At 41.4% G+C, this 27165-nt stretch overlaps 1 protein-coding gene across 2 annotated transcripts in view; it reads left to right on the top strand.

Moving 5' to 3' along the window:
- Positions 1 to 27165, top strand: part of ZC3H3 (zinc finger CCCH-type containing 3) — a 508339-nt gene that overhangs the window by 392838 nt on the left and 88336 nt on the right. For both annotated transcript variants that reach the window (XM_069096901.1, XM_069096902.1), the window contains exons 6-8: positions 10680 to 10767; positions 10865 to 11023; positions 12942 to 13011. In XM_069096901.1, coding sequence (XP_068953002.1) covers positions 10680 to 10767; positions 10865 to 11023; positions 12942 to 13011 — 317 coding nt within the window. The remainder of the gene's footprint in view (positions 1 to 10679; positions 10768 to 10864; positions 11024 to 12941; positions 13012 to 27165) is intronic.

Raw genomic sequence — 27165 nt, 5'->3', positions numbered from 1 at the left:
CTCCTGAAAAAACAAGCCTCCCACCACAGGCTCCAGGTGCACTTAAGCCTATCTAAGGGCTTAGGGGCAGGGAAGATCTTAAATTTACATTCCCATAACACCACCTTTGCTTTTTTCTTTTTTTTTATCTTTTCTTTTCTTTTCTTTTCTTTTCCTTTCTTTTCTTTTCTTCTTTTCTTTTCTTTTCTTTTCTTTTCTTTTCTTTTCTTTTCTTTTTTTGCCTTTTGGAGGGCAGTTGGGGTTAAGTAACTTGCTAAAGTCTAGTGTTTTTGTGTGGGTGTTAAGTGTCTGAGGCCTGAACCGAACTCAGGTCCTCCTGACTCCGGGGGCTGGCACTTTACTCACTGCACCACCTAGCCTCCCCCACCACCTTTGCTTTTTAAGGCATTGTTCTCCTCCTTGGCTTTTTGTACCTCTTTTACTATTTGGTTTAGTATGTTTTTTTAAGGTGGTATTTTCTTCAGCATTTTTTTTTGTCTCTTTTACCAAGCTTTTGACTCAATTTTCATTATTTTCTTGCATCATTCTCATCTCTTTTCCCAAGTTTTCCTCTCCCTCTCTTACTTGATTTTCAAAATTCTTTTTGAGCTCTTCTGTGGCCTGGGACCAATTCATATTTTTCTTAGAGGCTTTGTATGTAGAATCTTTGACTTTGTTGTCTTCTTCTGAGTGTGTGTTTTCTCCATAATAACTTCCTGTGGTCAAAATTTTTTTCTGTTGTTTGCTCATATTCCCAGCATATTACTTGACTTTTAACTTTTTGTTAAAGTAGGACTCTGTTTCCAGGGTGGAGGGCACACTTCCAGGGTTTTGTGAAACTGTTTTCAGAGATACTTCTAGGGACAAGAGTCTGGTCCAGAGATGTCCTTCAGGGGTTATATTCTAACCTCTACTTGACTAGGAATCTTTTCTACAGCATGACTCACAGGTTGTCATCCAGCCTCTGCCTAAATACCCCCCAGTAATAGGGAACTCATGATACCTACACAAATGAGATCTTTGTTAAAAAAAAAAAATGTTTAGCACAGCGCCTGGAATGTAGCAGATTCTACATAAATCCTTATTCCCTTCCCTTTCCCTTGTACTTCTGGTGGAACAACTTCCCTTTCCTCTCCCCCGACCAGTGTCTTCCCCAAGATTGACTCATCTACAGTGGATGGATCTTACATGTATGTAGTTGTTTACATATGTGTTTGCTTTTTTTTATATTCCCCCAGCTACAGTGCCTGGCACATAGGAAATGTTTAATAAATAGCTGTTCACTAAGAGACTTTAGGACAGCTCTCATGTTTAATTAAGGTTTTCCGTAAGCTCGAACTGAAATTTGTCTGTGCAGCTGTTGCTGCCACTCCTAGTTTTGCCCTTCCTGTCTTAAGTAGTAGCCTAATTCCACTTCAGATACTCAAAACATTGATATCAAGTCCTTTCAGGAGATGATAATTTCTTGTCCTTGATGGTCTTCAGGCAGAGGCCCTTTGACTGCTTTTCAGGGATATTTTAGAGGGCATTCCTGCTCAGGTGTGGCATCATGCAATACTGGGGAAGCAAAAATAATAACAACTCGCCATTTTTATATGACTTTGGCGTTTCACAAAACACATTTCTCTCATGATAATCCTGAGAAGTAGTGAAAATATCTGTGTTTTATAGAAGACGAAACTGAAGTTCAAGGAAGTTAAAGCTGCTTTTCTGGACTCCATAGTTTCAAGGGACTCATTGTTCTGCGAGAAGCAAAATCAGTGGGAAGCTGAGCCAAAATGGCGGAATAAAGGTGGGGAATCACCTGAGCTCTCCCACAAACCCCCTCCAAAATACCTTTAAATAATGACTAAAGAAATTCTAGAGTGGCAGAACCCACAAAAAGATGTAGTGAAGCAATTTTCCAGCCCAAGACAACTTAGAAGTTTGTCGAAAGGAATGGCTAGGTGGCACAGTGAGTAAAGCACCTGTCAGGAGTGACCTGGGTTTGGATCCAGCTTCAGACACTTAATACACACACAAGAAGAAAACCTAGCCGTGGAACCTTGGGCAAGTTACTTAACCCCAATTGCACCAGAGTGAGAGAGGAGCACAACACAGGCTAAGCCAGCATAGCCTGGGCCCCAACAAACCCAGAGCAGGCCTTGGGGTGATTGAATCAGTGGCAACAGTGGCAATTTCCAGATCTCTCAGTCCACAGATATACATCATTCTGCTTTTCCACACCAGACCTATTAAATTTTTCTTTACACAGATGCCTTTGTCTAGGCCTCAAGGCCTCAGCCATAAAACTAGGTCCAACTGAAAATTTGAAGAGAATCTGGATTGAAGAAGTGGAAAATAGTGGGACCCCGTTCTTTTGTGACTTTGGCCAAGTCACCTAATATCTCTGCACCTGCTTCAACTTTCCAATGAGAGAATTAGACAAGATGATTTCTAAGGTCCCTTTTAGTTCTGAATCTTATGATCCCATTTCTTCCTGCCTTTCTAAGCTTACAGCAGGGCTCCCAGTTTTGGGCCTCCTGGCTCCTGGCTACTAGGACAGATTGGAAGCCAGGAACTTGGGCTAGGGTCCTGCTATTAATCCTTGCTATAATCATGTATTTAATGGACATGACAGCTTGCAGTCACCCAGAGAGTCCTGTTCAGGCTCAGCTGAGCTAGATACCAGCCTTCACCCTTAATAAGGCTGGCAGCTGCCAGAGTTGGAGGATAAGGAGGCAGTAGCAGTATCCAATCTAGATGGTGTATTAAGAGCTGAATAGCTTTCCATGGGCTATGAATTTCTTACAGATGAAATGCCATTTCTGACCTGAATAACTACATGTACCAAGAAAAGAAAGAGAAGGTTCTGTCATCTGGAAAGAAATCCTGAATTAATCCTTCTCCTGCTGCCTTTTACTTGCCCTAAGCCTTCAGATGTGTTTGAAGGCCCTTCAGGATGCCTCTCCTAATATTCCCAGAAAGAAGGAAGGAAATAAACATTTATCAAGACCTACTATATGCCAAACCTTGAACTAAGCACTTTACAAATATTATCTCATTTAATCCTCTCAACAACCCTGAGAGGTCGGTACTGTTTTTCTACTTTAACAGTTAAGAAAACTGAGACAGAGTGAGGTTAAGCACTTATAAGCTGTATGCCTCAGGTCATACAGCTGGTAACCATCTCAGTTTAGGTTTGAACTCAGGTCTTCTGATCTAGGCCCAATACTCTCTCTACTGCACCACTAGCTACTTCATCCCAGGGCATAAAGAACCACACAGTAGTATCCATCAAAATCAGCCAGGACTAAGGTCCCCAGAGCAAGAATCTAGACCCATTGTTGTTCCTCAAACAAGCCAGTCCATCTTCTGGCAGTGTGCATTTTCCTGAGCTGTCTCCCATATCTCCTCACCTCTGCTTTTTAACTGCTTTCACATCTGAGCTAAAATTCCACTACCTACAAGAAGTCTTTCCCAATCCTTCCCTCTGAGATACCCTATGCATACATTGTATGTATATGTTGTATGTTGTTTCCGCCATTTAGAATGTGAGCTCCTTAGGAGCAAGGACTGTTTTTACCTTTCTTGGTATCCCCCAAATTGTGTCTGGTACATAGTAAGTGGTTAATAAATCCTTGTTTACTGATTAAGCATAGATGTAAGCTTTCTGATTTAAAACTTATCTGAAGCTCTTTCTACCTTTCGTTTTCCTAATCAAAGTTCTCTATTTTACCTATAGGTGTGATGTCACCAGATTCTGTCCATAGTGCCCAAAATCTGCCTCGTAATGATGCTATTGCTGTCCTTGAGTATGCACTTTTCTGTTATCTGGGGCATTTGAGAAGCAGATAATCTCTTCAAGTCTGATTTTCTTTCTAAGAATATTTCAAATGCCTCTTTATTATTGTGCATCTTTTTTCATTTATGATTAAGTTCATATTTCAGGATAGGTCACCCAGGTTACATCCTGAGCTCCATTGCTCTTCAGAACACATTATTTCTTCCCCCCCAAAAAAATTTTCTGGTGGGTGCAAAATAACCCTATGTTATTCTGATTTCCTTTCCTTTGTGTTTGCAGATCTTTCTCCATGTTTTTGAAGTGAATTATTTAATTTAACCACTAAATGACTTGGAATTTTCAGTCTTAGATTTTTTTTCCCTGGAAGCAATCTGTGAATTCTTTCAGTTGATATTTTATTCTTGATGTTAAGTCCTGGGAATTTCTCTCATATTATTTCCTGCATTATGGTGTTGTTTTTTTGTTTGTTTGTTTGTTTCATCATGTTTTTCTGGGAGAGTTCCAGAATCCTTAGTTTGTCTCTGCTTATCATTTGTTTGAAATCAGTATGTTTTGCTTACCTGGTGAGCTTATTTGATTTTCTTTTCTTTTCCTTTTCTTTTTTTTCCTCTTTAAAACCAGTGGTTTTGTGGTTTTCTTAATTTTTCTGTTTTGACATTTAAATTTTTCCCTCCCCCACCCATTGAGAAGGCAAGAAAAATAAAACTCATTACATATATATATATATGTATATATAGACATGCAAAAATAATTTCTTCCTTAGCCATGTTCTGAGAAAAAAAGAAATAAAAGAAAATACTCTTCATTCTACACTCTGAGTACATCATTTCTCTTTCTGGAGGTGGGTAGCATGTTTTATCACAAGCCTTTTTGAACTTTACTTGGTCATTATCTTGATCAGAGTTACTAAGACTTTCAGAATTAATTATCTGTACAATACAGCCGTTACTGTATAAGCATTCTCCTGGCTCTACTTACTTTGCATCACTTCATACTTGTCTTCCCATGTTTTTCTGAAGTCATTTTCTTACAGCACAATAGTATTTCATTGCATTCATATAACTTGTTTAACTATATCCTAGTTGATCGGCATCCCCTCTTTACTACCACAAAAAGTGCTGCTATCAATATTTTTATACATATAGGCCCTTTTCCTTTTCTGAGATATAGATCTAGTAGTATTACTAGGTAAAAGGGTATGCACAGCTTCAGAGTTTTGGAGCATAGTTCCAAATTGCTTACTTTAGTAGTTAGACTAGTACACAGCTCTACCAAACACTGTATTCGTATATCTGTTTTCCCACATCCCCTCCAGCATTTGGCATTTTCCATTTTTTATCATCTTAACCAGTATGATGGATATGAGGTAGTACCACAGAGTTGCCTAATTTACATTTCTCTAATCATTTATGATTTAAAGCATTTTTCCTTGTGACTATTGATACTTTAATTTCTACCTCTGAAAATTGCCTATTTATATAATTTCACCATTTGTCAATTAAGGAGTGTCTTTTATTCTTGTAAATGTAACTCAGTTCCCTGTATGTTTTAGAAATGAGACTTTATCAGAGAAACTTGCAGCCATGAACTCTTCCCTGTACATAGATCTAACAGATTTTCTTCCTTTCATTTCCCAATCATAATTCACTCTGGTGTATTTTCTAAGTTATTGTGGAGGATGTGTGTTAGGAGAGCTAGGGAAAAATCTTTGCTCTGTCCCACAGCCTATTTTTTTTAATGGATTGCTGGGGTTTTTTTGCCTCTTTTGTTCTAAGTTGTCCTTTGCTTCCATGTGTTTTCATTCCCAATCTATTGTTTTCTCCTTTGTTTCTTTAGTGAGACTTACCATGGTAGATTCCAATTTTTCTATTCTGCCCATTATTTTTTGCTGTGCAGGCCATACCTTCTGCTTTCATGATTGTCATTTCTTTTTTAAATCACTCAGGAACAGCATGTTGTGGTCCTGTGTTCTCCTCAAATTACACAGGGTCTCATCAAGTGTTGGATCATTTTCCTTTGTTTTATAGTATTAATTCAGAGATGCCTACCAGATCTGGAGGCCACATTTCCTTCTGCTGTTAATGTACTCCTTGTTTATCTGCTTATGTTGAAAGTCTTTGAATTTTCTTATTCCTGAGATCTTTGGTAATTTCATTATTTTTCTAACTCTCCAACTCCCTCTCCTCTGATGGTGGACTTAGGAACTGGATCCCAAAGCATCTCAGTCTCATCCCACACTGGGCAGTTCACAGTATAGCAGCATATGTCTGCCTCAGATGACTTTTGATTCGACCAAACTGACCCCCACCTAGATGCTAAGTACTGTCAGCCCCACCGTATACAGTGTCCTGTCCTGCTCCCTCTTTTCTTTAGTTCTCTGGCTCAGTCTTAGCAGTTCAGAGAACTATCATGCTGGTGCTAGGGTTTTGATTTTTTTTTTTCCTAGTTTGGATTTCTGAGGCTATGGGAGGAGATGGGGATGGGATATGGTGTTGAGTTCTATTTCAGCTCATATACATGTCTTGCCCCTTTACCACTGTTCTGATTCTCCTGCAGAGATATTTTACAGCATAGAACACTGCTTGCTTTGGCCCTAGCTGCAGGGTCACAGGGAGCTTCTAGAGCCTGAAGCACTTTAGAGACATGACGATTGTCTGTACTGGCCTGAGCAAACTTGTGTAGCCTGGAGGCATGATCTTCATAGCAGAGACTGGGGTATGGGATTGGGTTTTGTTGTGAACCTATATAGGTAGACTAGTGCAGTTTCATTGCTTTGGGGGAAAGGGGTTGAATGAGCTCATTGTAGAAATCACTTCATAGTTTATTGAGGTTTTTTTAACCTTCTTTTGGATTCTAGGTGTCCCAAATCATGGAGATAGCTGAAGTTTCTTGGTCTTTGACACATAATTTCTATTTTGGAGAGGTTCAAGAAGTCAGGGGCTCAGAAAAAATGTCTAGTCCTCCATCTTGTTTATCACCCAGTCTTCTGTTTGCTTCCGAATTTATTCCTCATTCACCACACAGCTAAAACCCTAAACCTCTTCTGTCTAACACTCCTAGGTGTAGGTCCCCTCCTTTGTTTACCAAAGATATGTGACCTCAAACTGGGTAGTAGTCAGTAGAGCCACCAGATAACATCCATTTTTATACCCTGTGCTAGTTCAAGAACCTCTTCCTACTGTGGTGTTTCCTGCCCTTTTGCTTCCTCTCTGCCTTCTTTCATTGCCTGGAAAATGGAATGCTCCAAAACTATTATGGTCTCCTTACCAGACCCTGGCCCCAGTGTCCACAGAAAACCAACCCGAACTGAAAATGACTCCATATGACTTTTTCTCTTGAATTTCTCTATCAGAATTCAGTCTGATTTGTATTCCAGATCATTGTGGGAGAGATGTAGTGGGAGAACTAGGTTGCACTTCTTCTTGCTGCTCTACCATCACAAATAGTTGAATTTAATATTATCTTTTTTGGTGATTTGGATGGTGGCAGAACTGGAAACCATTCCATGAAGGCTGATTGAAGGAAATTAGGTTGTTTAGTCTGTAAAAGAGAGACTTAAAGAAGATTCAGCATGGTATAGTGAAAGGAAGACTGGACCTTGGAGTCAAAGGTAATGGGGTTAGATCCCTACCGTTTATTGCCTGTATACCCATGAGACCTCTCTAGACTTTAGTTTTCTCATTTATAAAATTTATCTATCTTAGATTATATCTTATAAAAGGCCCTTTCTAACTCTTATTCTACAATTCTGTACCTAGAATTATAGAATCTTAGAGTTAGAAGAGACCTCAGAAGAGAAGAACTGAAAGTTCAGACCAGAAGTAATGAGAGCCTGAACTAACTACGTTGGCATTGAAAGTGAAAAGTATAGAACAGTTCTTAGTCATAGGATGACTTTCTAGGAAGAGAAATAATGTTATGTTGTACTCATTCATTTTACAGCCTCCTGAAAAATAATCTGATACAAAAAGCAAGGGGAAGTGGAGTTAAACTTCTGAATCCAGTTAGGTTAGTCCAACCCATATTTGAATAGGAATCACTTATACAGTGATCCCTTCCACCTCCAGAGGGTTGGGGATGCAATATAAAACTTGCATAAAATTTTTTGGCCCTCCCTTTGTGTCAGAGAAGCCTAATTTTTCTTTTTCTTTTATGGGGTGTTTACAGTACCTTATTGTGAAAGTTGAGGGGCAGCTAGGTGGCACAGTGAATGGAACACCAGCCCTGGAGTCAGGAGGACCTGAGTTCAAATCCAGCCTCAGACACTAAACACTAGCCACGTGATTTTGGGCAAGTCATTTAACCCCAATTTTCCTACCTTCCCCCCTCCAAAAAAAAAAAAGTTGAGTTGATATTATACAATATTATACTTATATTTTATGCATTTCTGGGTTTTAAGACTTTTTCTGTGTTGTCTGCTGGCCATTGTGTGTTGTCTGTAGCTTCTGCAAAACTTCCCCCCAAAATCCCATTTAATTTTTTATGCTAATCCTTTATAGCAAAACCACGATGGAGAAAGTTCCAGTACGGAAAGGATAACTGTATAACATCTCCGAGTGGTCTTTCAGTCTCTGACAGTGTCAAGTGAAGGGGGACCCACTACTTCCTGATGTAGCCTCTTCTACTTTGGGAAAGTTCTAATTGTCAGGATGCTTATTCCGTTAGTCTCTCATTCTGTATCATTTCCATTGTTCCTAAGTAAGCCAAATACTTAAAAGACAGCTATTATGTTGATTTCTTATTGGCTGATTGATCTTCTACTACCTCACCCCTCCCCCATTCTTCTCTCAAGACTTAACATCCCCTTATATTCAGCGGATCTTTCTGTACATGATCTCCAGACTTTTCATTATTCTGAGTACCCTTCAGCATACTCCAGTTTATCACTGTCCTTCCCAATATATTGCACCCAGAACTAAGTACAGTATACCACATGAGGTCTGGCTCAGGGAGAGTATAAAACTGCCTGTTGCCTCTCTGGTTCTGGATGCTGTGCTTCTTTCAAGGCAGCCTAAGATTGCCTGTGCTTTAACTAGGATCTGTTGATAGAAAGTACACGTTTGGCTCAATGGAAATAAAAACTTCCTTTAAAAAACTCTTTAGAAATAGTGGGGCCTGCCTCAAGAGTGAGTGGGTGTCCTATTACTGGAGGGCTTCATATGGAAACTGGACAGGTCTAGAAAGCTTAGACTGGGATTGAAAAGTTAAGACTATTTGAAGACTTCCCTTCAAATCTCATTCTTTTCTGAACTCAGTATTGTGAGCCAACTCCACATAGATTGCCTCCTGATTTCCTTAAGAGACAGGTAGGAGAAGAAGAAATGGGTCAAAAAATCCACCCCATTCCTGGGTGTGATAATAATTACTATAATAGTACCCATTTCTGAAGTACGTTAAGGTTTACAATGCACCTTTTCATGACGTTCCTATAAGAGTTATAGTACAAGTATGACTATTATCCCTGCTTCGTAGCTGAGGAAACTGAGGCTTACATAGCAGATTACCCAGAGTAATTGTGCAAGTATTGAACTTGAGAGCTGCAATTCAAACCAGGTCTCTTGGTTCCAAGTGTAGTACTCTTCCTGCTGTGCCCTCTGGGATGAGGGTTTTGGGGACTGACATCTCCCACATGCCCAGCGTCAGGTCCAAGACAGAACCGTGCTCCCTATCTGAGAGTCAGCATAAACTGAGCGCCTTTCACAGCTTCCCACCCCCAACTCTGTCTCACTGAACATGTTGAGCTTCACTTGATTTATTCATTTGGTGACACAAGGAAGGTTTGTGTTGTAAGGTGAGGATGGATGGGTTTTTTTTTTTGGTAAGTTCCCCAGGAAGTGAAAGTTCTGGAAAATGCTAACCACCTTCTGCTCTCTAGGTTCACTATTGAATCAGTTTAACTTTTTAGCACCTCTCAGTGCTGGGGTTTTATTACCTCTTTTTAAGCCAGTTAGTTTATGTGCATTTTTTAACACTGAAAAGCATTTGAAAAGGTGCCTCACTGTTCTTGTCAAAACTCCCACAGTGAGAGCAGAAGAGAATTTTTTAAAAAGAAAAGGAAATAAGCCCCCAACCCCCAAACCTGAATCTCCCTCCTCTTACCTACACATAGTACTAACTGCAGACAGTTTAAGGATTATAACCTACCCCAATTGACTGAGTTAAATGAACAACTAATCTTCCATTACGTAAAGACTAGGTGAGACCCCATTTCATCCAGTGACATCAGCACAAGTTCTAGGATGGGAGCTTCCCAGCCTGTCTGGTGTCCACCTCAACCCTGTGGTCAGGCTTTGGAGGGCTTCCATCAGGCAGCCATGTGCTTCCAGCCACACTAGTGCTGTTCTCAGCCCCTGGAACAGATGGAGTCATGGTGTCTGCAGCAGCCCGAGTGACAGCTCCAGAGAAGGTAAAGCTCATTGATATGCTATCAAATTCCACTCACTCACTTGGTAACACAGTTGGGCTGGCAGGTGAGTGACTGTGCCAGTCTTATACCACCTGGAGCCCAGAGATACAGACTACCTCCCCCAGACAGCCTTCCTTCCATGGCGCATGCCCCCTCCTCTGCAAATCATCAGGGCCATTGAGTCAAACACATATGGACATGGGAAGATCATGAAATCCTTGGGTCTCACAAGTCACATGGTAAAGAAAGCCATTGTGAAGTAGGAGAAACACTAGCTTTGGGGCCAGAGGACCCACAGTTCTTATTTTGACTCTTCACAGGGACTTGCTTGGTGACCATGGGCTAGTCACTCCTTCCTGGGCCTCAGTTTTCTCATCTCTAATATGACAGTCTCTAATGTCCTGTTTTTCTCTCAGTCTGATAATCAGGATGGACCTGTCCTGGACTCTGGGCAGTGGCCATGTGTATAGAACTTGACATGAGGAAATTCCATTCATTGTCTTCACACAGGAAGGTCAGATGGAACCATCAGCAGCCCCTGCTACTCCCCTGGCAGTGCCAGCCTTGGCCGAGGAAGCACAAGTCGTTCAATTGCCAGGTTTGTGTAGGGGCTGGGAGGAGGAGAGAGAGGTCTAGTGAAGGGTCTTTTCATAGCTCACTGCATCTTGTTTCTTTCCCACGATTATACTTTGCAGCCGAGCCATCCAACGCAGCCTGGCTATCATCCGCCAGGCTCGGCAAAAGAAGGAAAAGAAGCGGGACTACTGCATGTACTACAATCGCTTTGGAAAGTGCAACAGGGGCCAGCATTGCCCTTATATTCATGACCCTGAGAAGGTGGCTGTGTGTACCAGGTACTTATCAGGAACTCTGAGGACTGGGAATCATATGATCAGCATTTGGGCTGGTTCAGATCTTCTCTGATGGATTTGCTGACCCCAGAGACCCTAGTGACTTTTTTGTTCCCTGACCCAGAGGGCTGATAACATTGTTGGCCCCACTTTTGCAGATGAGGAAACTGAAATTCAGTGAGTTTAAATTATTTTCCCAGGAATACACTTACCTAGTGAATATCAGAATTGAAACTTAGTCTCGAGTCTTTCTGTACTAGGTTTTCCGCTCTTGTGTCCATCATAGCACACTAACTTTTCTACACTCTTTGAATGTTCCTACAGTCTGGAGTAGTACAGGAAGCACTGGATTCAGAGGCAGTGGACCTAGATTCTAATCAGATCTACTTCTTGTTCTCTCTATGGCCATGGGCAATTTCCTTCACTTTCCTTATGTGCAAAATTGACAGATTAGATGGTTTCATAGGTCCCTGCTAGATCTAAATCCTGTGAGCCTTTGATTTACACTACTGCTTAAGTCAAGTGTGACTGGCATGTGCTGCCTCATCCCAGACATCTCACACCTAGTACATCCTCTACCCACCTCCAAACCAGAGATCCCTTACCTGTTAATTAGAATTCTTCTGTAGTCATAGGATCGTGGGATTTATATCTGGAAGCAACTTTAATAATCGAGTCCAACCCCTTTGTTTTACAGGTAGAAAAATTGAGTTCATTAGAGGGGAGGGGATCTGTACAGCTAGTTAATGGCAGAGCTAGTGTTAGAACCCAGGTCTCCTGACTCCTAGTTCAGGGCCCTTCCCATAATGTATACGAACATCAGTGACCTCTGAGGATAAGATCTGCTAGAAGAACTTCTATCTCCTGACCCATTAACTGGGCTGCAGAATGTCTTACTAGTCTAAAGATGCTGTATCTTGATCCTTATCTTGTCAAGGCAAAATGAACTCCAAAGGAGATTTCTTTTTTTTTCCCTTAGAGAAAGCTTTGAACTCTGAGCACATTTGCTTTATAAAAGATATCTCTTGGTTTTCATATATGCCAGGGGGCTATAAGAATGGCTTCAGTTTGCATCCCACACTGTAGCCAGCTAACACCTAGATAACCTTGACTCTAGACATACAAGCTTCGACCCCTCAGTTCAGTTCATCGTATCTTAATGGAATCCGTCTTTGTATTTTACTGCCCTATAGTGGAAACGAGAAGGAAATGGTGATCCAAATCCTGCTAGAGAAGATTGGAGAAATGAGGCCCCCCCATATAAAATAATTCTAGAACAATACACGAATGAATATAATCAATTCTCATATTGTAAGATGTATATAATCGGGTCTGTAAGAGGTTAGAGGAGTGGAGAGGTAACTGGTCTGTAGAGGGCCTGGGTGTTGGTGTGACTGAACTGGACATGAAAAATGGGAGTAGCATACAGTGAGGCCAGGAAAGCCACAGAAGGTGTTCCAAGAGGGAAAAAAAAGGGTGGCCTCTACAACTATGAGGAAAATAGGTAGGAATTAGACTGGCTTGCAGGCACAGAACACTCACCCTTGCTCTGTAACGTTCAGCCAGTAACATTCCGTGTAAATGCTACCACTATTGCTGAACACTTTTTTGGAAGTGTCAGCTCTTCTTGGGCTCCAAGAAGTAGAATCAGGACTGGAATGAGCAATGACCTATTAAGGGACCATAGGAAAATGACAGGGATCCTGTTTTGTTTTGTTTTTAATCTCTTTGCTAATCCACATGGTCTTTATATTAAGCATGCCTTGTTAGCTCCATTGTGGATTTGATAACCTAAGACTCCCTACCACCACTACCTTGGAGGGGAGGTGGGGTGTGGCACCTGGGAGGGGTAGTATTGTCAAATGATAAGTCTTTTATATCTTTTCTAAAGGATCCCCATCTCTCCCTTCATTTCCAACAGGTTTTTACGGGGCACATGCAAGAAGACAGATGGGACCTGCCCATTTTCTCACCATGTTTCCAAAGAGAAGGTCTGTGTGGCTTAATGAACGTAAGGGGCTTTACCCAAGGGCTGGCATTCATTTGGCACTGGAATTGGGTCTTTTAGATGAAGGTCATTTATAGACATTCAGAATTACTTATAAAGTCTGATATTTTAAGGATCAGGCTTTTGGGTGTGTGGCACCTACACCTCAGTGAGAGGCACTGCCATGAGTGCACATCACAGCACAGTGAGTCTGAGCTACCTTCAGCTGTGTACAGGAAGAAGGTTAGGGTTAGGGTTAGTGGCGGAATTAGGGTTAGGGTTAAGTGGCGCAGTTAGGGTTAGGGTTAGTGACGGAATTGTGGTTAGGGTTAGGGTTAGTGGCAGATGTAGGGTTAGGGTTTGGGTTAGTGGCGGTATTAGGGTTAGGGACGCTCATACTTGGGGATGAGAATAAACTTCCATGAACAGATATTCTGGTTGACAGATCCACCCTGGGGACTCGCCCTAAAAACAAAATTGCCTGTAAGAAGCTCATGTGCTCTTGGCCTTTGTGAATAGAGAAGCATAACATCCAGTTCAAAGGAGATGGTGTCTCACTATCCTTTTCTCTAGTCAGATAGCATCTGAAATAATGTGTTCTGTTTGGGGTGTCACATTTTCGGGAAGATACTGACAATATTTAGAAAGTCCATATGAGTGACCACCTAAATAATGAAAAGACTGTGGATCAGATCATATGAAGATTATTTGAAAAAAACTGATAATGTTAATCCTGGGTATGATTTAGGGGTCCAGAAAGAACAAAAGAGATGTCTTCATGTATTTGAAGATAGTTCATATGGAAGGGAAATGAGACTCTTTTTGATAGGCCCCAAAGGATAAAACTAGGAGTAATGGTCACAATTTGCTGAAAGGCAGATTTGAACTTTAAGGTTAGGCTTACTAACAATCACAGCTATTCTAGACTAAGGTTGTGTTCCACCCCCACCCCTATCCCAAGTTGTTGCAGAGAGAATTCCTGTTCAATTCAGATTGGACTAAATGGTCATTTGTTGACTCTGACTTGACTGTTTAGGAAGTACCTACTAGTCCCTGGCAAGATTTTAAAGTGCCTAGTGAGAAGTAGGAGAGTGCCTAATTAGAGGAATTTTTTAATCCTTTTGGGGTTAGCCTAGTCACATTTTGACCTTTGCACCTGTAGGTAGTAATGTACAATGCATGCACAAGCATGATTTACTGTTACTTATGCTAACTAATGCAACAGAAACATTAGCCTTATACTTCCCAATGCTAGCAGTAAAACTTTTCATCAAAGGATTGGATAATATTAGACAATACAAACATTAACTCTACTAATTACAAACTACCAACTTGATCTTCTAGGGCTTCCCAGTAAGCGGATCTTATACTGGTACTCAGTGTCAAGATTCCATTCCTACCCATCTGGAAGCCCTATGTCTTCCTTCAAGATGGCTCCCTAGCAGTTATGCAGCTCTCTGTCAGTCAATCAGCATGGCCTTTAGGCTAAAACAGGGGATGCTTTAGTCTCAAGTTCAGGTACATTAGGAGCCAGCTTTATTTTTGGACCCAAGGTCAGGCTGAAGACCAGGGCATCTCCAGTCTAAAGACTGGGTTTTTTATAATTCTAACTCAGGGTGTTACCCAAGTTCTGATTAGTGATTGATTACCTAAGCTTATGATAAAAGGAAATTATCGGTCAAAGTTAATGTCATTAGCAAGTGTTTGAAGGTATGTACCAGTATAGGGGGTACAGTTGTCAGCTTTAGTTTACTAAATGTAGCGGACATATTCAGCATTAGTGGTTATTTACAAGATTTGGATGACACATGTCATTAGTTGTTGACTGATTTGAGAAACACATCATTGCCAAACTAAACCTCTCAAGTCCTATCTTATTGCGTAAAAAATAACCTATGTGATGGTACTCTGCCTTTAAATGGAAGATTAAAACAAAATGTGTCAGGGCAACGAACTTATTCTCACTGCAGAGGTCTGATGTACATTTTCATCCAAGGAGAGTGGAATAAACATTGGATCTATCATCAAAAGACTTGGGGTTGTAATCCCAGCTTTGCTACTTATCACTTGCATAACCTTGGTCAAATCTCTTTCTCTCAGCCTCAACTTTCCTTATTTGTAAAGTCAAAGTATTGATCTGTATGATCTCTGAGGTCCCTTTGAGTCCTTGATTCTACATCTTTCACCAGGACCACTAAGCCTCACCACAGTGGGTTAAGAGAGATATATAGAAGAAGAGAGGCACAGGGAAGCAAGCAGTAATCTTCTCCCACAACCTTCTTATACTTCTAGGGCCACCCTTCTCATTCATCCCTTACTCCTTTCCCACATTTCTGCCTTGCAATAGGGAGGGGGGACCAAGAATAGTAGTTAGGCCTTGTGAATTGGACTTACCAGGCTATAAGTCTGGGGTTTGAGAGTGTCTTGCCATACATTACCACCAAAAAAGGTCTGCATCAGTCACATTTCCTTCCCTCCTTGTCCCTTCCCTCAATCAGCACTGAGATAACTATTTTTCTCTGTTCCCCTCCTTTCCCAATGCCAACTCTAAGGTATACCTTCTGCGGGCCTTGGACACAGTCCTAGGGATCAAAGTGGTATAGGCATCCAGCCTACCTATAGTAAATCTTTGTTTCAGCCTTTTCATCCCCTTTCATCCTCTCCAAAAGGAACTTAGGGATGATCCAAACCACCAGTATTTTCTGCTTGGGAACTGAATCCAAGGCTTGACCAAATTAGGCCCATCAAGGCATCCAAAAACAGACATTCTGCCATCCATCTCAAACTAAATCCTTAAGGGGCTGCTGTTGGAATAACCAGAAACCTTGTGCAGAAGGTAAGGACTGATACCAGAGTCCTGGCCTGCATAATAATATTAATAGTTTAGCATTTTCTTATTTACGGAACATTTTCCTCACTATAACCTTATGAGAAATACGTAGCCAGTATTATTATTCCCATTTTTTGTTTGGAGAAATAGATCCAGATGTTTGATGATTTGTCTAAGACATTGCTAGTAAGTATAAGATCTAGGTTTTCTCAAGCCCAGCTTTTCTAATTCCAGGTCTCATAAGCCAGTATACTCTGTTGCCTCCAGGGAGAGGACTGCCTTTCTTCTTCCCTGAATCAGACTCTGTCTTCCCAGGTTCTGCAGCTAAGCAGTATCTCAAGCATGAGGTCAAGAGAAAGGAACGTCCCTTCCCTACAGTTTGCCCCTCTTTCATTGGGTGGGAATAGGATGAAGAACACATGTATAGAGATTGGCACAAAGACCACCTCATCAAAGACTAGAAATGGGTTGTTGTTTTTTTTTTACCAAGGGGTGAGATCTTGAAGTAAAAGGAGGATTTCAGTAAGAAGTAGATGAGTGAGGGGCGGCCAGGTGGCTCAGCGAGTAAGAGCACCGGCTCCAGTGTTGGGACAACCTGGAGATTGAATCCCGGGCTCAGACACTCAGCACCACACCCAGAAATAACTGGCCGTGTAACCTTGAGCAAGTTACTTAACCCCGACTGCTTAAAAAAAAAAAAAAGTAGATGAGTGAGTTACAGGCATAAGGAAGAGCAAGCACAGAAGCATGGAAGCTGGAGAAGGTAGGATGGATTTGGGGAATAGCTTGTACTCCAGTTTATCTCAAACAAAGAACATCTGGTGGAGATAAAGAGTGAAATAAAGATGAAGTGGTAACTTAGATCCAGCTTAAGGTGGCCCTGAAACACCAGGTGAAGGTATTTCTTTTACCTTGTATATTGTGGGAGCCACAAACAATTTTTGAGCAGAGTAATGACAGCATCAGAGCTCTGAAATTAGAAAGATGATCTTGGCAACTGTGTGATGGTTAGATTAGGAAGCGGGTAAAGTGTGTCCAGGAAACCTCTTCAGAGATCATTGCAACAAACTACATAAGAGGTAATGAGGGCCTGACTCAGAATAACTGCAGTGCAAGTAGAGCAGAGGAATTAGGTGCAAGAAGTTTTGCAGCCCGAGAAATTGATAGGCCCTGACAGCTCATTGTATTAGGGGTGAAAGCAGAAGGAAGAGAGACAGAAGACTCTCCTGGTGTAACTGATATCCAGCCACATATTAATTTGGCTAGGACAAAATAAAAGGTTTCCTGGTCTTGTTTACTTTACCTCACCTTAAACATGGCCCCCTGTTCAGTTTGCCTGAAAGTTATTCATTATGTCCCTGGTAGTTAAGGAGAAGTAAAATACAAATAGAATCATAGAATCTTATTGCCAAAATAGTCCATTCTAAGCAAGAACTTGCCCTGTAACAGGCCTCCTAAGTCATAATTCAGCCTCAGCTTGAATAACTGTAATGAGGGAGAGATTACTGCCTCCAAAGTCAGCCCATTCCACCTTTGAGACAGCTCTAATTGTCAAGAAGTTTTTTCTTATATCAAGCTTAAATCTGCATTTATGCAACTTTCACCCACTAGTCCTTTGAGGCCAAGAAGAACAAATCTAATCCCTCTTAAACATTATAGTCCTTCAGAAACTTGAAGATAGCTATCATGTGATATGTAAAAGAAAAAATACTTATTCAAGTAAAAGGTGGTTAGTGGCAGGTATTTGGTACATTGGATAGAAAAAGGGGTCTGGAGTCAGGAAGTTCTGAGCTGAAATCCAGCCTGGGCAAGTCACTTAATCCTTGTCTGCCTCCGTTTCCTCATCTATAAAATAGGAATAATACCACCTACCTCCCAGGGTTGTTGTGAGGATCAAATGGCATTGTATTTGTGAAGCACATTAGAAATGCTACTGCTGCTGTTCTCCTTAAATCTCCTCATCTCTAGACTAAATACCCCTGATTTCATCAAATGATCTCTCTATGGCTTAATCTGCAGTTTTGTCACTGTCTTGACTGGCCTACCTTGGATACTCTCCAGTTTATATTTTCCCTACCTTCCTAATACACCTTCTTCTCTCCTCTCAAAACAGCAACTACACTCCACTTACCACTTTCTGACTAACTGGACCATTGCAGTAGCCTTCTGCTTGGTCTTCCTGCCTCAGGTCTCTCTCCATTCCAGTTTGTGCTCCACTCATCTGTCAAAGTTATCTTCTTAAAGTGTAGGTCTAACTACTGTACTCATTAAACACCAGTGGCTCCCTGTTACCTCCAGAATCAAATCTAAAATTCTCTATTTGGCTCTTAAACCCCTCTATAAACCTGTCTGGCTCTTTTTACCTTTCCCATTTTCTTACACTTTATTCTCCTCTCTGTATTTTGTGATCCGTCTACATGGCCTACTTGTTGTTCCTCATACGTGTCATTCTATCTCCCTACACAACCTTTGCATTGGCTTTTCCGCCATGTCTGAAATGCACTTCCTCCTCACCACTACCTCCTGGCTTCCTCAAAAACTTAGCTCAAATTCTACCTTCTGCAAGAGAGAGATTACTTCCCATATATACTGTATCCATCCTGTATGTACATAGTTATTTACATATTGCACACTGTCCCTCCTCCCCCCCCAACCCAGTAGACTATGCCTTGAAGGCAAGAACCACCTTTTTGCTTTTTTTTTTTTTAAGTAATATCCCAGTGCTTAACACACAGTGCCTGGCACATAGTAAGTACTTAACAAGTGCTTGTTGACTGACTAAAATGTGATACCCAGAACTGAGCACAATATTCCAAAAGTGATCTGAGGAAGGCAGAGGATAACAATAAGTATGATATAAATATCAACTATTAGTATTATTATTGCCCTAGAATGAAAGTTCCCTCTAAGCTCTAAGTCCAGCTGGCCTCCCAGTATCATGCTATCTCTTGAATTAGGCTAGATGAATTCAACTCTAACAATATACCACTCTTTAAAAAAAAAAAAAACAGATTTCTATTGAGAACGTTCATTTTTATATGACCTACATTTTCCCCTGCATCCCCTCCCCTGAAGAGTCACCCAATATTACAAAAAATATTTTTTAGATAAAAAAACTCAGCAAACTGGTCAGTACATCAAAAAAGTACAAATATATGCAATGTTAAATAAGTTTTTATGTATCTCCCGCTATGTGCCAGAGACTGCTAAGTGCTTAACAAATATTATTTCATTTGTTAGAACCCCATCTCTGCAAGAGTGTGATGAGAGAGCAGGGAAGATTTATTCTCATCGTTCTTCTTTTCCTTTGTATTTCACGACATTCATTTTTTCTTTCATGGTTCTTCCTATTTTCATTGATATAGTCATTGTTTATATTGTTTTCTTAGCTTTGCTTCTTCACTTTACATCAGTCAGTCAGTGCACTTTTATTAAGCACCTACTTTATGCCAGGCACTGTGCTAAGCCCTAGGGATACAAAAAAAAGGCAAAAGTTGGTTACTGCCCTCAAAGATCCGACAGTCTAATTATAACAAGCAGACATAAGCAAACAAATCTGTACCAACAAGTTATATACACTGTATAAACAAGAAATAATTAACAGGAGGAAGGCACTAGAATTAAAAGGGATTTGTAATGTAGAAAATGAGATTTTAATTGAGAATTGAGGGAAGACAGTAGGCAGAGATGAGCAGATCATCTCAGATATGGAGGACAGATAGAGAAAATGCCCATAGCCAAGAGATGGAGTGACTTGTTCACGGAACAGCAAGGAGGCCAGTGTTATTGAATTGAAGAGTACATGGGGGTGAATAAGGTATAAGAAAACAGGTCAGGTAGGAGGGGGCTAGGTTATGAAGGTCTTTGAACACCAAACAGGATTTTGCATTTGATCCTAGAGATGATAGCAAGCCACTGGAGTTTATTGAGTGAGGAAGAGGTGTGACATGATTAGACTTGGCCGAATGGAGGCTGCATTGGAGTGGCGAGACACTTGAGGCAGGCAGACCCACCAGCAGGCTGCTACAGTAGTCTAGGTGTGAGATGATGAGAACTTATATCAGTGTGGTAAGAGTGTAAGAAGAGAGAAGGATGTATCTTTGAGAGATGTTGCAAAGATGAAATCAGCAAGCCTTGGCATCATGGTCATAAGGAATCAAGGATAATTCCTAGGTTTAATAAGCTTGTATGACTGAGATAATGGTGTTGCCCTCTACATCAATAGGGAAGTTAGGGAGAGGGGTTAGAGAAAAAGATAATGAATTTGGTTTTGGACAAGTTTGGTTTTGGACTTGTTTACTGAACATCCATTTTGAGATCTCTGGAAAGCAGTTGGGAAATGCAAAATTGGAAGTCATCAGAAAATTTGGGGCAGGAGAGGTCGATTTGAGAATCAGCAGCACAGTGACAGTGATTAAATCTATGGGAGCTGATGAGATCAAGAGTGAAGAAACAGGAGAGAGAACTTGAAGAGAAGAGAGTCTTAAGGAAAAGAGGATGACCAGCAGTGTCAGAGACTGTAGAGAAGTCAAGAAGAGTGAGGACAGAAAAGGCCACTGGATTTGGCAATTAGGAGATCACTGCTAACTTTGGAGAAAGCAGTTTTGGTGAAATGATGAGGTTAGAAACTAGGTTGTGGGATGGCTAGGTGGCACAGTGAATAGAGCATCAGCCCTGAAGTCAGGAGGACCTGAGTTCAAATCTTGCCTCATCCTAAATCCAGACATTTAACACTTACTAGCCTTGTGACCTTGCGTAAGTCGTGTAACCCCAATAGCCCTCCAAAAAGCAAAAAAACAAAACTAGATTGTAAGGGGTTAAGAAGTGAGAGAAGAGAAAATGGAGGCACCTGTTGTAGACAGCCTTTTCAAAGAGTTTAGATGGGAGAGACATGGTTATGTTTGTAGGTGGTAGGGAATGAGCCAGTAGACCGGGAAAGATTGAAAATAAGTGACAGAAAGGAAATGATGGAGAAGGCAATTGACCAGAGGAGACAGGAAGGGATGACATTTCTTGAAAAAGTAGAACGATTTGCCTTAGTAAGGAGTAGGGCCACCTCTTTATCTGAGACAAGAGTGACAGAAGAAATAGTAACAGAAGGCATCAAAGTTAAGGAGATGAGGAAGAGGGAGCTCATGGCAGATGGCCTCAGTGTTTTCTGTAAAATATGAAGCAGGGTTCTCAGATGAGAATAGAGGAGACGGAGCCATGGGAAGTTGAAGGAGGAATGGAAAAGGTTTGGAAGAATTATTACTCCATGTAAGTCTTTCCTTGCCTCTCTATATTCATAATGTTTGTTTTTTCTTATTGCATATTGATATTATATTCATGTACCATAATGTGGTAAGCCATTCCCCAACCTATGGACATCTACTTTGCTTCCAGTTCCTTGCTATGCTATACCACTTTTAAGGTGACTTAAGGTTTTGTTAACTTTGTTGACTGCTATCTCACACTGTTAATTCATTGTGAGTCAGCAGTCTTTTAAAGACCCAAAATTTTGTTCTCATAGACTCTTTAATACAATGCTGCTTGAGATTCTCTTTTAAAAACCCCATGGGCAGGGGCGGCCAGGTGGCTCAGCGAGTAAGAGAACCGGCCCCAGTATTGGGATGACCTGGGGATCGAATCCGGGCTCAGAAACTTAGCACCACACCCAGAAATAACTGGCCGTGTAATCTTGAGCAAGTTACTTAACCCCAATTGCTTAAAAAAAAAAATTGTAATTGGGGCAGCTAGGTGGCGCAATGAGTAGAGTGCCGGCCCTGGAGTCAGGAGGACCTGAGTTCAGATGGGGCCCCAGACACTTAACATGAAAAAAACTAGCCGTGTGACCTTGGGCAAGTTACTTAACCCCAATTGCCCTCCAAAAAGCAAAAACAAAAACACGCAAAAAAAACAAAACCCCATGGGCTACCACCCATCACTGACCAGTCAAAGATTATTTTATGTGTTTGATCCTGATCTACCTAGGAAATCTTCCCTTTCAGTGCTCCTGGTTCTACATCTATGATCTTTGGGGTCCAGTTATTTCTGTACAGACTCAGCATGACTCTCTGGCCTCTCTCCCAGCTGAATTCTCACTTTGGCTGAAGTAAACAAGAGTCTAGAGGAATAATGTCTTCCTTCTACTCCAAAACCAATCCCACACTATCTATATCAATAGGAAATGATCTATCCACAGAAGGAAGTCTGCATTAGGGCCAGTCCCTTTCCTCTTAGAGCTTACAATCTTATCTATGTCAAGGAGGAGGCAAGATTGATACACAAGAGAAAAATTCAAGATAGGATCAAATGCTAGACTGAAAGATGGAGGGAAATAAAGGAGTAACCAGAAAAGGATGCATCTTTTTGGTAGGCCTGAAGGATCGAGTTTAGAGAGGTCAGAGGGGAGGAGTATATTCCTGGAAGAGAATCCCACTGAACCTCTGAAAAAAGGGACAGAAGAGAAGCTGCCAGCCTCATTAGGCATGTAGTATTGATTGCCCTGCTAAAGTCAGATCCTGGCCTACTGTGACCCTTTGAACCATCATACACTAAGCTACCTAGAATTATAGGGCTTTTAGAGTTTGAAGTGATCCTCTAGCATAACACATTAATTTTCTAGAGGAGAAAACTAAAGCACAAGATTGTTAAAAATGGCTTGCCCACAGTTACAAAGTTAGTACCTAGAAGACCTGGGATTTGAACCCAAGCCCCCTGACTCCCAGCACCACATTGGATCTGGATCCTATATCCTTATAAAAGTAATTGATAGCAGATGGGCCTTTCCTGCCCTCTACTAACACATACGAGGTACCTGGTGACTCTTTCCTCCCCTCATCCCCCCTTCAGACTCACTCAGAAGCTAACTAGAGTTATATATAAATTTTTGAGTTCTGTTGAGAACAACTTGGAGGAGCTGGGCCTGCTGTGCACCATGTGATGATTTGGGGGTAGGGGGATGGTCAGTGTAAATGGATGAAGTTGCAGGGAAGGTTGGCATGAGACTAGGGTTTGGGCAGAGGCATGCTGGTGCTCCTGCCTCTGCCACTGCTGCGGCAACAGCTTTTCCCCTTGAGGAACTTGAAAAGAATCAGCATTTTTCTCCCTAATAGAGCTCGGAAACTCTGTTGTGAGCAATTTGGAAATTCACGTCGAGTTTCGGGTTCATTAGCTCGAGGCTCCCGAGCCTCTGCATATTCCAAGCTGTCTAATATGGCCGCCCCGCACCAGTGCCCTGAATTAATGTTATTGTTATTTGTGTGGACGTGGTGGGGTGCAAACAAGGTTAATTGAAATGAGAATGCAGTTTCCTCTTGATAATGGCCCCGGCTTGACAGCTAGGAGGAGTTTAGTTTGGTATAAGAGTTGCCTTTATTATCCCTTTTTATTAGAGCTAATTTGGGCTCTATATCAAAAACTACATTAAGGGAATTGTTTACGGTCATACCACCACCAACCCCACCATGGAAGCCCCCAACTCCCGGCCTCTCTCTCAATGGCTGCAGTTAAGAGACAATTAAAAATAAACTCTTGTATTTTAAATCACCCTTTGTTTCTTTGTGCTTCCTTCCTTCCCTCCTCCTGCTTTTTTCCCCCCATCTGTGTACACGTCTCCGATGCTGGTTTATTCTCCACTGCCTCATCTCCACGCCCCCCCCCCCCCACACACACACCCCCTTCTCTCTCTTGCCTTGCTCACTCTCACTTTTCTCTTCCATCCCCAGCTCTTCTGCTGGCTGCCTGTCTCACACACTCTTGCTAGCTCCTCCTACGTTTCTCTTGTCTTCTTGACCCTGAGCTCCCTTCCTGTCTGCACCGTGCTCTTGCCAACTTTCCCTTGACCCCTCTTGTCCTCTCCATCCCATCCCATCCCATCCCACTTCATTTGCTGGCTGTGTCACGCTGTTACTCACGCTCTTATTTTTCTTATCCTCATGCTCCTTGTTTGATTGCTTGCTCTCTCACACCTCCTTTCATTCTCTTGCTCCCTCTCTCATCCTGTAGATCCTGATCTTGCTTTCTCTCTGTCTCATGCTCTGCTTTAATTTCCATTTCTCATTTTCTTGCTGCCTTACTGTCTGCCTTGCTCCTTCACACCTTCCTTTTCTCTCTCTTAATCATGCTATCACTTACTCTCTCAATCTTTATCTGACTTCCTAAGTGTCTCAGGTTCTCTCTCAGATGCACTTTTTTTTCTCTTTTTGTTTTCTTTTTTTTTGTCCACTCTTTTTCTTTCGCATAGCATCATTATCTTTCACAACTCTCTTTGATTGATTTCCTTACTCTTTCACCCTCAGTAGCTCTCATTTGCTAATCATCTCTGTCAAGTGAAGCCATATAGGTCTGACTTCAGAAAACCAACAGCATGTTGGAAAATCTTATGCTCCACTGTGATAAGGAGGTTCCTTGGAGACCATGATTGTATCCAGGCAGTGCCAGGGAGCTGAGAGGCTTACCCTAGACCCCAGTTCAAGGAGTCAGGTCCCCCTTCTTCCTATCAGTGCCAAATATGAGGGCAGAACAGAACAGCATCTCTGTGACCCAGTGAGCAGCCACTCAAGCACCAAGTCAGCCTTTCATCAAGGCTGAGAGTTTCATTGCTTCCCTCCCAAATCATGCCATTTATAACTTAACTAGTCAGGTTTTTAGGTTAGTGTGTGGCAACTGATGATAACTTGAGTGAAATGTAGGACTCTCACAGCAAGCTAGCAGTTTGTTTTTAATTATATTAGCTGACTAAAGGAGAGAATAAGTGATGTCCAGTGTGGCCATGATGATGGTAGGTAAGCAGTCCTTTCCATTTTTCTCTTACCTAGTGGTAACATCTGGACATAGCCCAATCCACATAGCTACTTTAACTATTCAGCCAGAACAACAGAGCTTCTCACAGTAAAACTCACTAGCCCCAAACACCATTCTTCATCCCTGCTCCCACCCTTCCCAGCTTTTCTTGCCCCCAGTAATCTGATATCTTAGGTCCTCCACAGTCCTGTTCTTATATCATGTTAGTGTTTTCATGGACTTAATGTTGCAGACAAACTGAGTAACTCTCGGAGTCCTGTTTTTATCCTGTTTGCCCCTGTCTTCATGACTTTGCTCACACCATACATTGTACTTGGAATTGACTCCCTACCTGCATTTCTTAAAATCTCTCCCTTCCTTCGAAGCTCAAGATAGATGCCACCTTCATCAAACTTTTTCTGCCCCCTCCTCCCTTGAATGTTATTTTTCCTCCCTCACATTTCTGCTAACATTTTCCTTGGATCTCCCCCTTGCATCATAGTTGTTTATATACATGCTTTTGCTCTCTAAGCTTCTTGAGAGCAGGGTTTGTTTTATGTTAATTTTTGTATTCCTTTAAGCATAAGGCTCTATTTAATAGATGTTTGTTGTTGAATGAATGAATGAATGATTGCCCAAATAGGAAAATGGGGGAGATGCAGACTGCAACATCCCAAGTTTTTCAGTAATCCGTTGAACATTGGAAGAGCTCATAAAATGTTCTCTCTCCTCAGATTTCAGGTTATTTCATTCCACTTAGTTCTAGGATGAAGCCTCCACCTGTTCCCTAACTACTAACCTCCCCCAAGACATAAGACTATTCTGTTCTTTTCTTTTTCTGTGTGTTCTACCTTAGCGATCCATACCTATGACTTTTGCTGTCACCTTCCAGATTCATCTCTATGGCCCCTTGACCAGCTATAGCATTTCTATCAATACCTTATTCTCCCAAGCTAGGGTTCTCAGAGTCATCATTGACTCTCTCCTTTCTCCTCTGTAACTGATCACATATTAGCCTCAATGATCTTCCTTCAAAATATCCTTTCATCTTTCCCTTTTACTCCCTTAGCCACCACCTCATATTTAGACTATTGCAGTAGTTTTCTGACTCATTTCTGGGCTCCATTCTGTTCCCTGCCAATATATCTTGCCCATTCTTCAGAGCTTTCTTCCTGAAACAGCTCTGACCACGCCGCCACCCCTCCCCTGCCCCCTCTATGCTAAACACTTTTCAGTGTTTCCTCAGCCTAGATTTCTGGGCCCCTTATAATCTGCCCCATCCTATCTCTCCAAATTTGTCTCCCCTTCTCTTCATTGAGCTCAATGAGTCTTAGAGACAGATAGAACCTTAAACCATAAATGGATAGATTTAGAATAATAAAAATAATAGCTAGCATTTATATGGGGCAGCTTGGTGGTACAGTGCTGAACCTGGAGTCAGGAAGACATCTTCCTGAGTTTAAATCTGGCCTCAGACACTAGCTGTGTGACCATGGACAAGTCATTTTACCCTGTTTGCCTTGGTTTCCTCATCTGTAAAATGAGTTGGAAAAGGAAATGGCAAACTACTCTAGTATTTTTGCCAAGAAAGCCCCAAATGGGGTCACAGTCAAATGCGACTGATAAAACAACTGAATGAAAGCTTTTATATAGAACTTTAAGGTTTGCAGAATGCTTTACATACATTTGATCCTCACAACCACCCTTTGAGATAGGTACTATTATTATCCCCATTTTGCAAATCGAAGAACTGAGGCTGAGAATAAGTAACTTGACCAGAGTCTCAAAGCTTAGTGTCTGAGGCAGAATTTGAACTCGGATTTCCCTGTCACCAAGTCCATTGCACCATCTAGTGGTTTTGAACATTATAACTTTGGTTATAAAACGTAAGCTCTAAAGTGGACTTTAGACCTTAGGCAATAGAATGTCAAAGTTAGGAAAGACTTCAATACATAAAACATTAGAATCGAAAGAGAACATGTTAGGTTGGTACTAGGAGGAATCTTAAACATATGACCTTCTAGCTTCACAATTGAGAAAAACAAAGACCCAGAGTGGTGGGAGAAGTGATTCACCCTGTCATAGAGCTAGTTGGTGGTTGAACTAGAATAAGAACTGAGACCTCTTAATTCACAGTCTGGGGATATTTCCACTATTTTTTGCTTTTCTTTATTCCCAGGCTTTTATCCCAGTACCTTCCATACAGTGATGGGGAGTTCACTATCTTTCAAGGCAGTTCATTTAATTTTGGGAATAACTCTGATTGTTAGGTTCTTCCTTACTCGTGTTGAGCTAAAATCTGCCCCCTTTCCTCACCACTATCCTCCCACCCCACAATTTTCCTCCATTATTCCCAGTTCTACCCTCTAGAACCAATAGAACAGGTCTTCTTCTAGTACCTCATGGCAGAACTTTAGATACTTGAAGATTACAATAAAAAGTCCTCCCTAAAGCTTTACTTCTCTGGCTAAAACAATTCTAGTTCCTTTAATTCATCCATGTGTGGCTTGGTTTCTAGTGCTTTCCTCATCCTGTTCATCTTCTAGACATGCTCCAGCTTGT

Source organism: Petaurus breviceps, unplaced genomic scaffold (genome assembly GCF_028583685.1).
Source record: "Petaurus breviceps papuanus isolate PSGF00001 unplaced genomic scaffold, PetGlider_PUasm1.0 339, whole genome shotgun sequence".
Lineage (NCBI taxonomy): Eukaryota > Metazoa > Chordata > Mammalia > Diprotodontia > Petauridae > Petaurus > Petaurus breviceps.
Note: the sequence above shows the minus strand (reverse complement) of the source record. Positions and strands in the feature narration are given on the sequence as shown.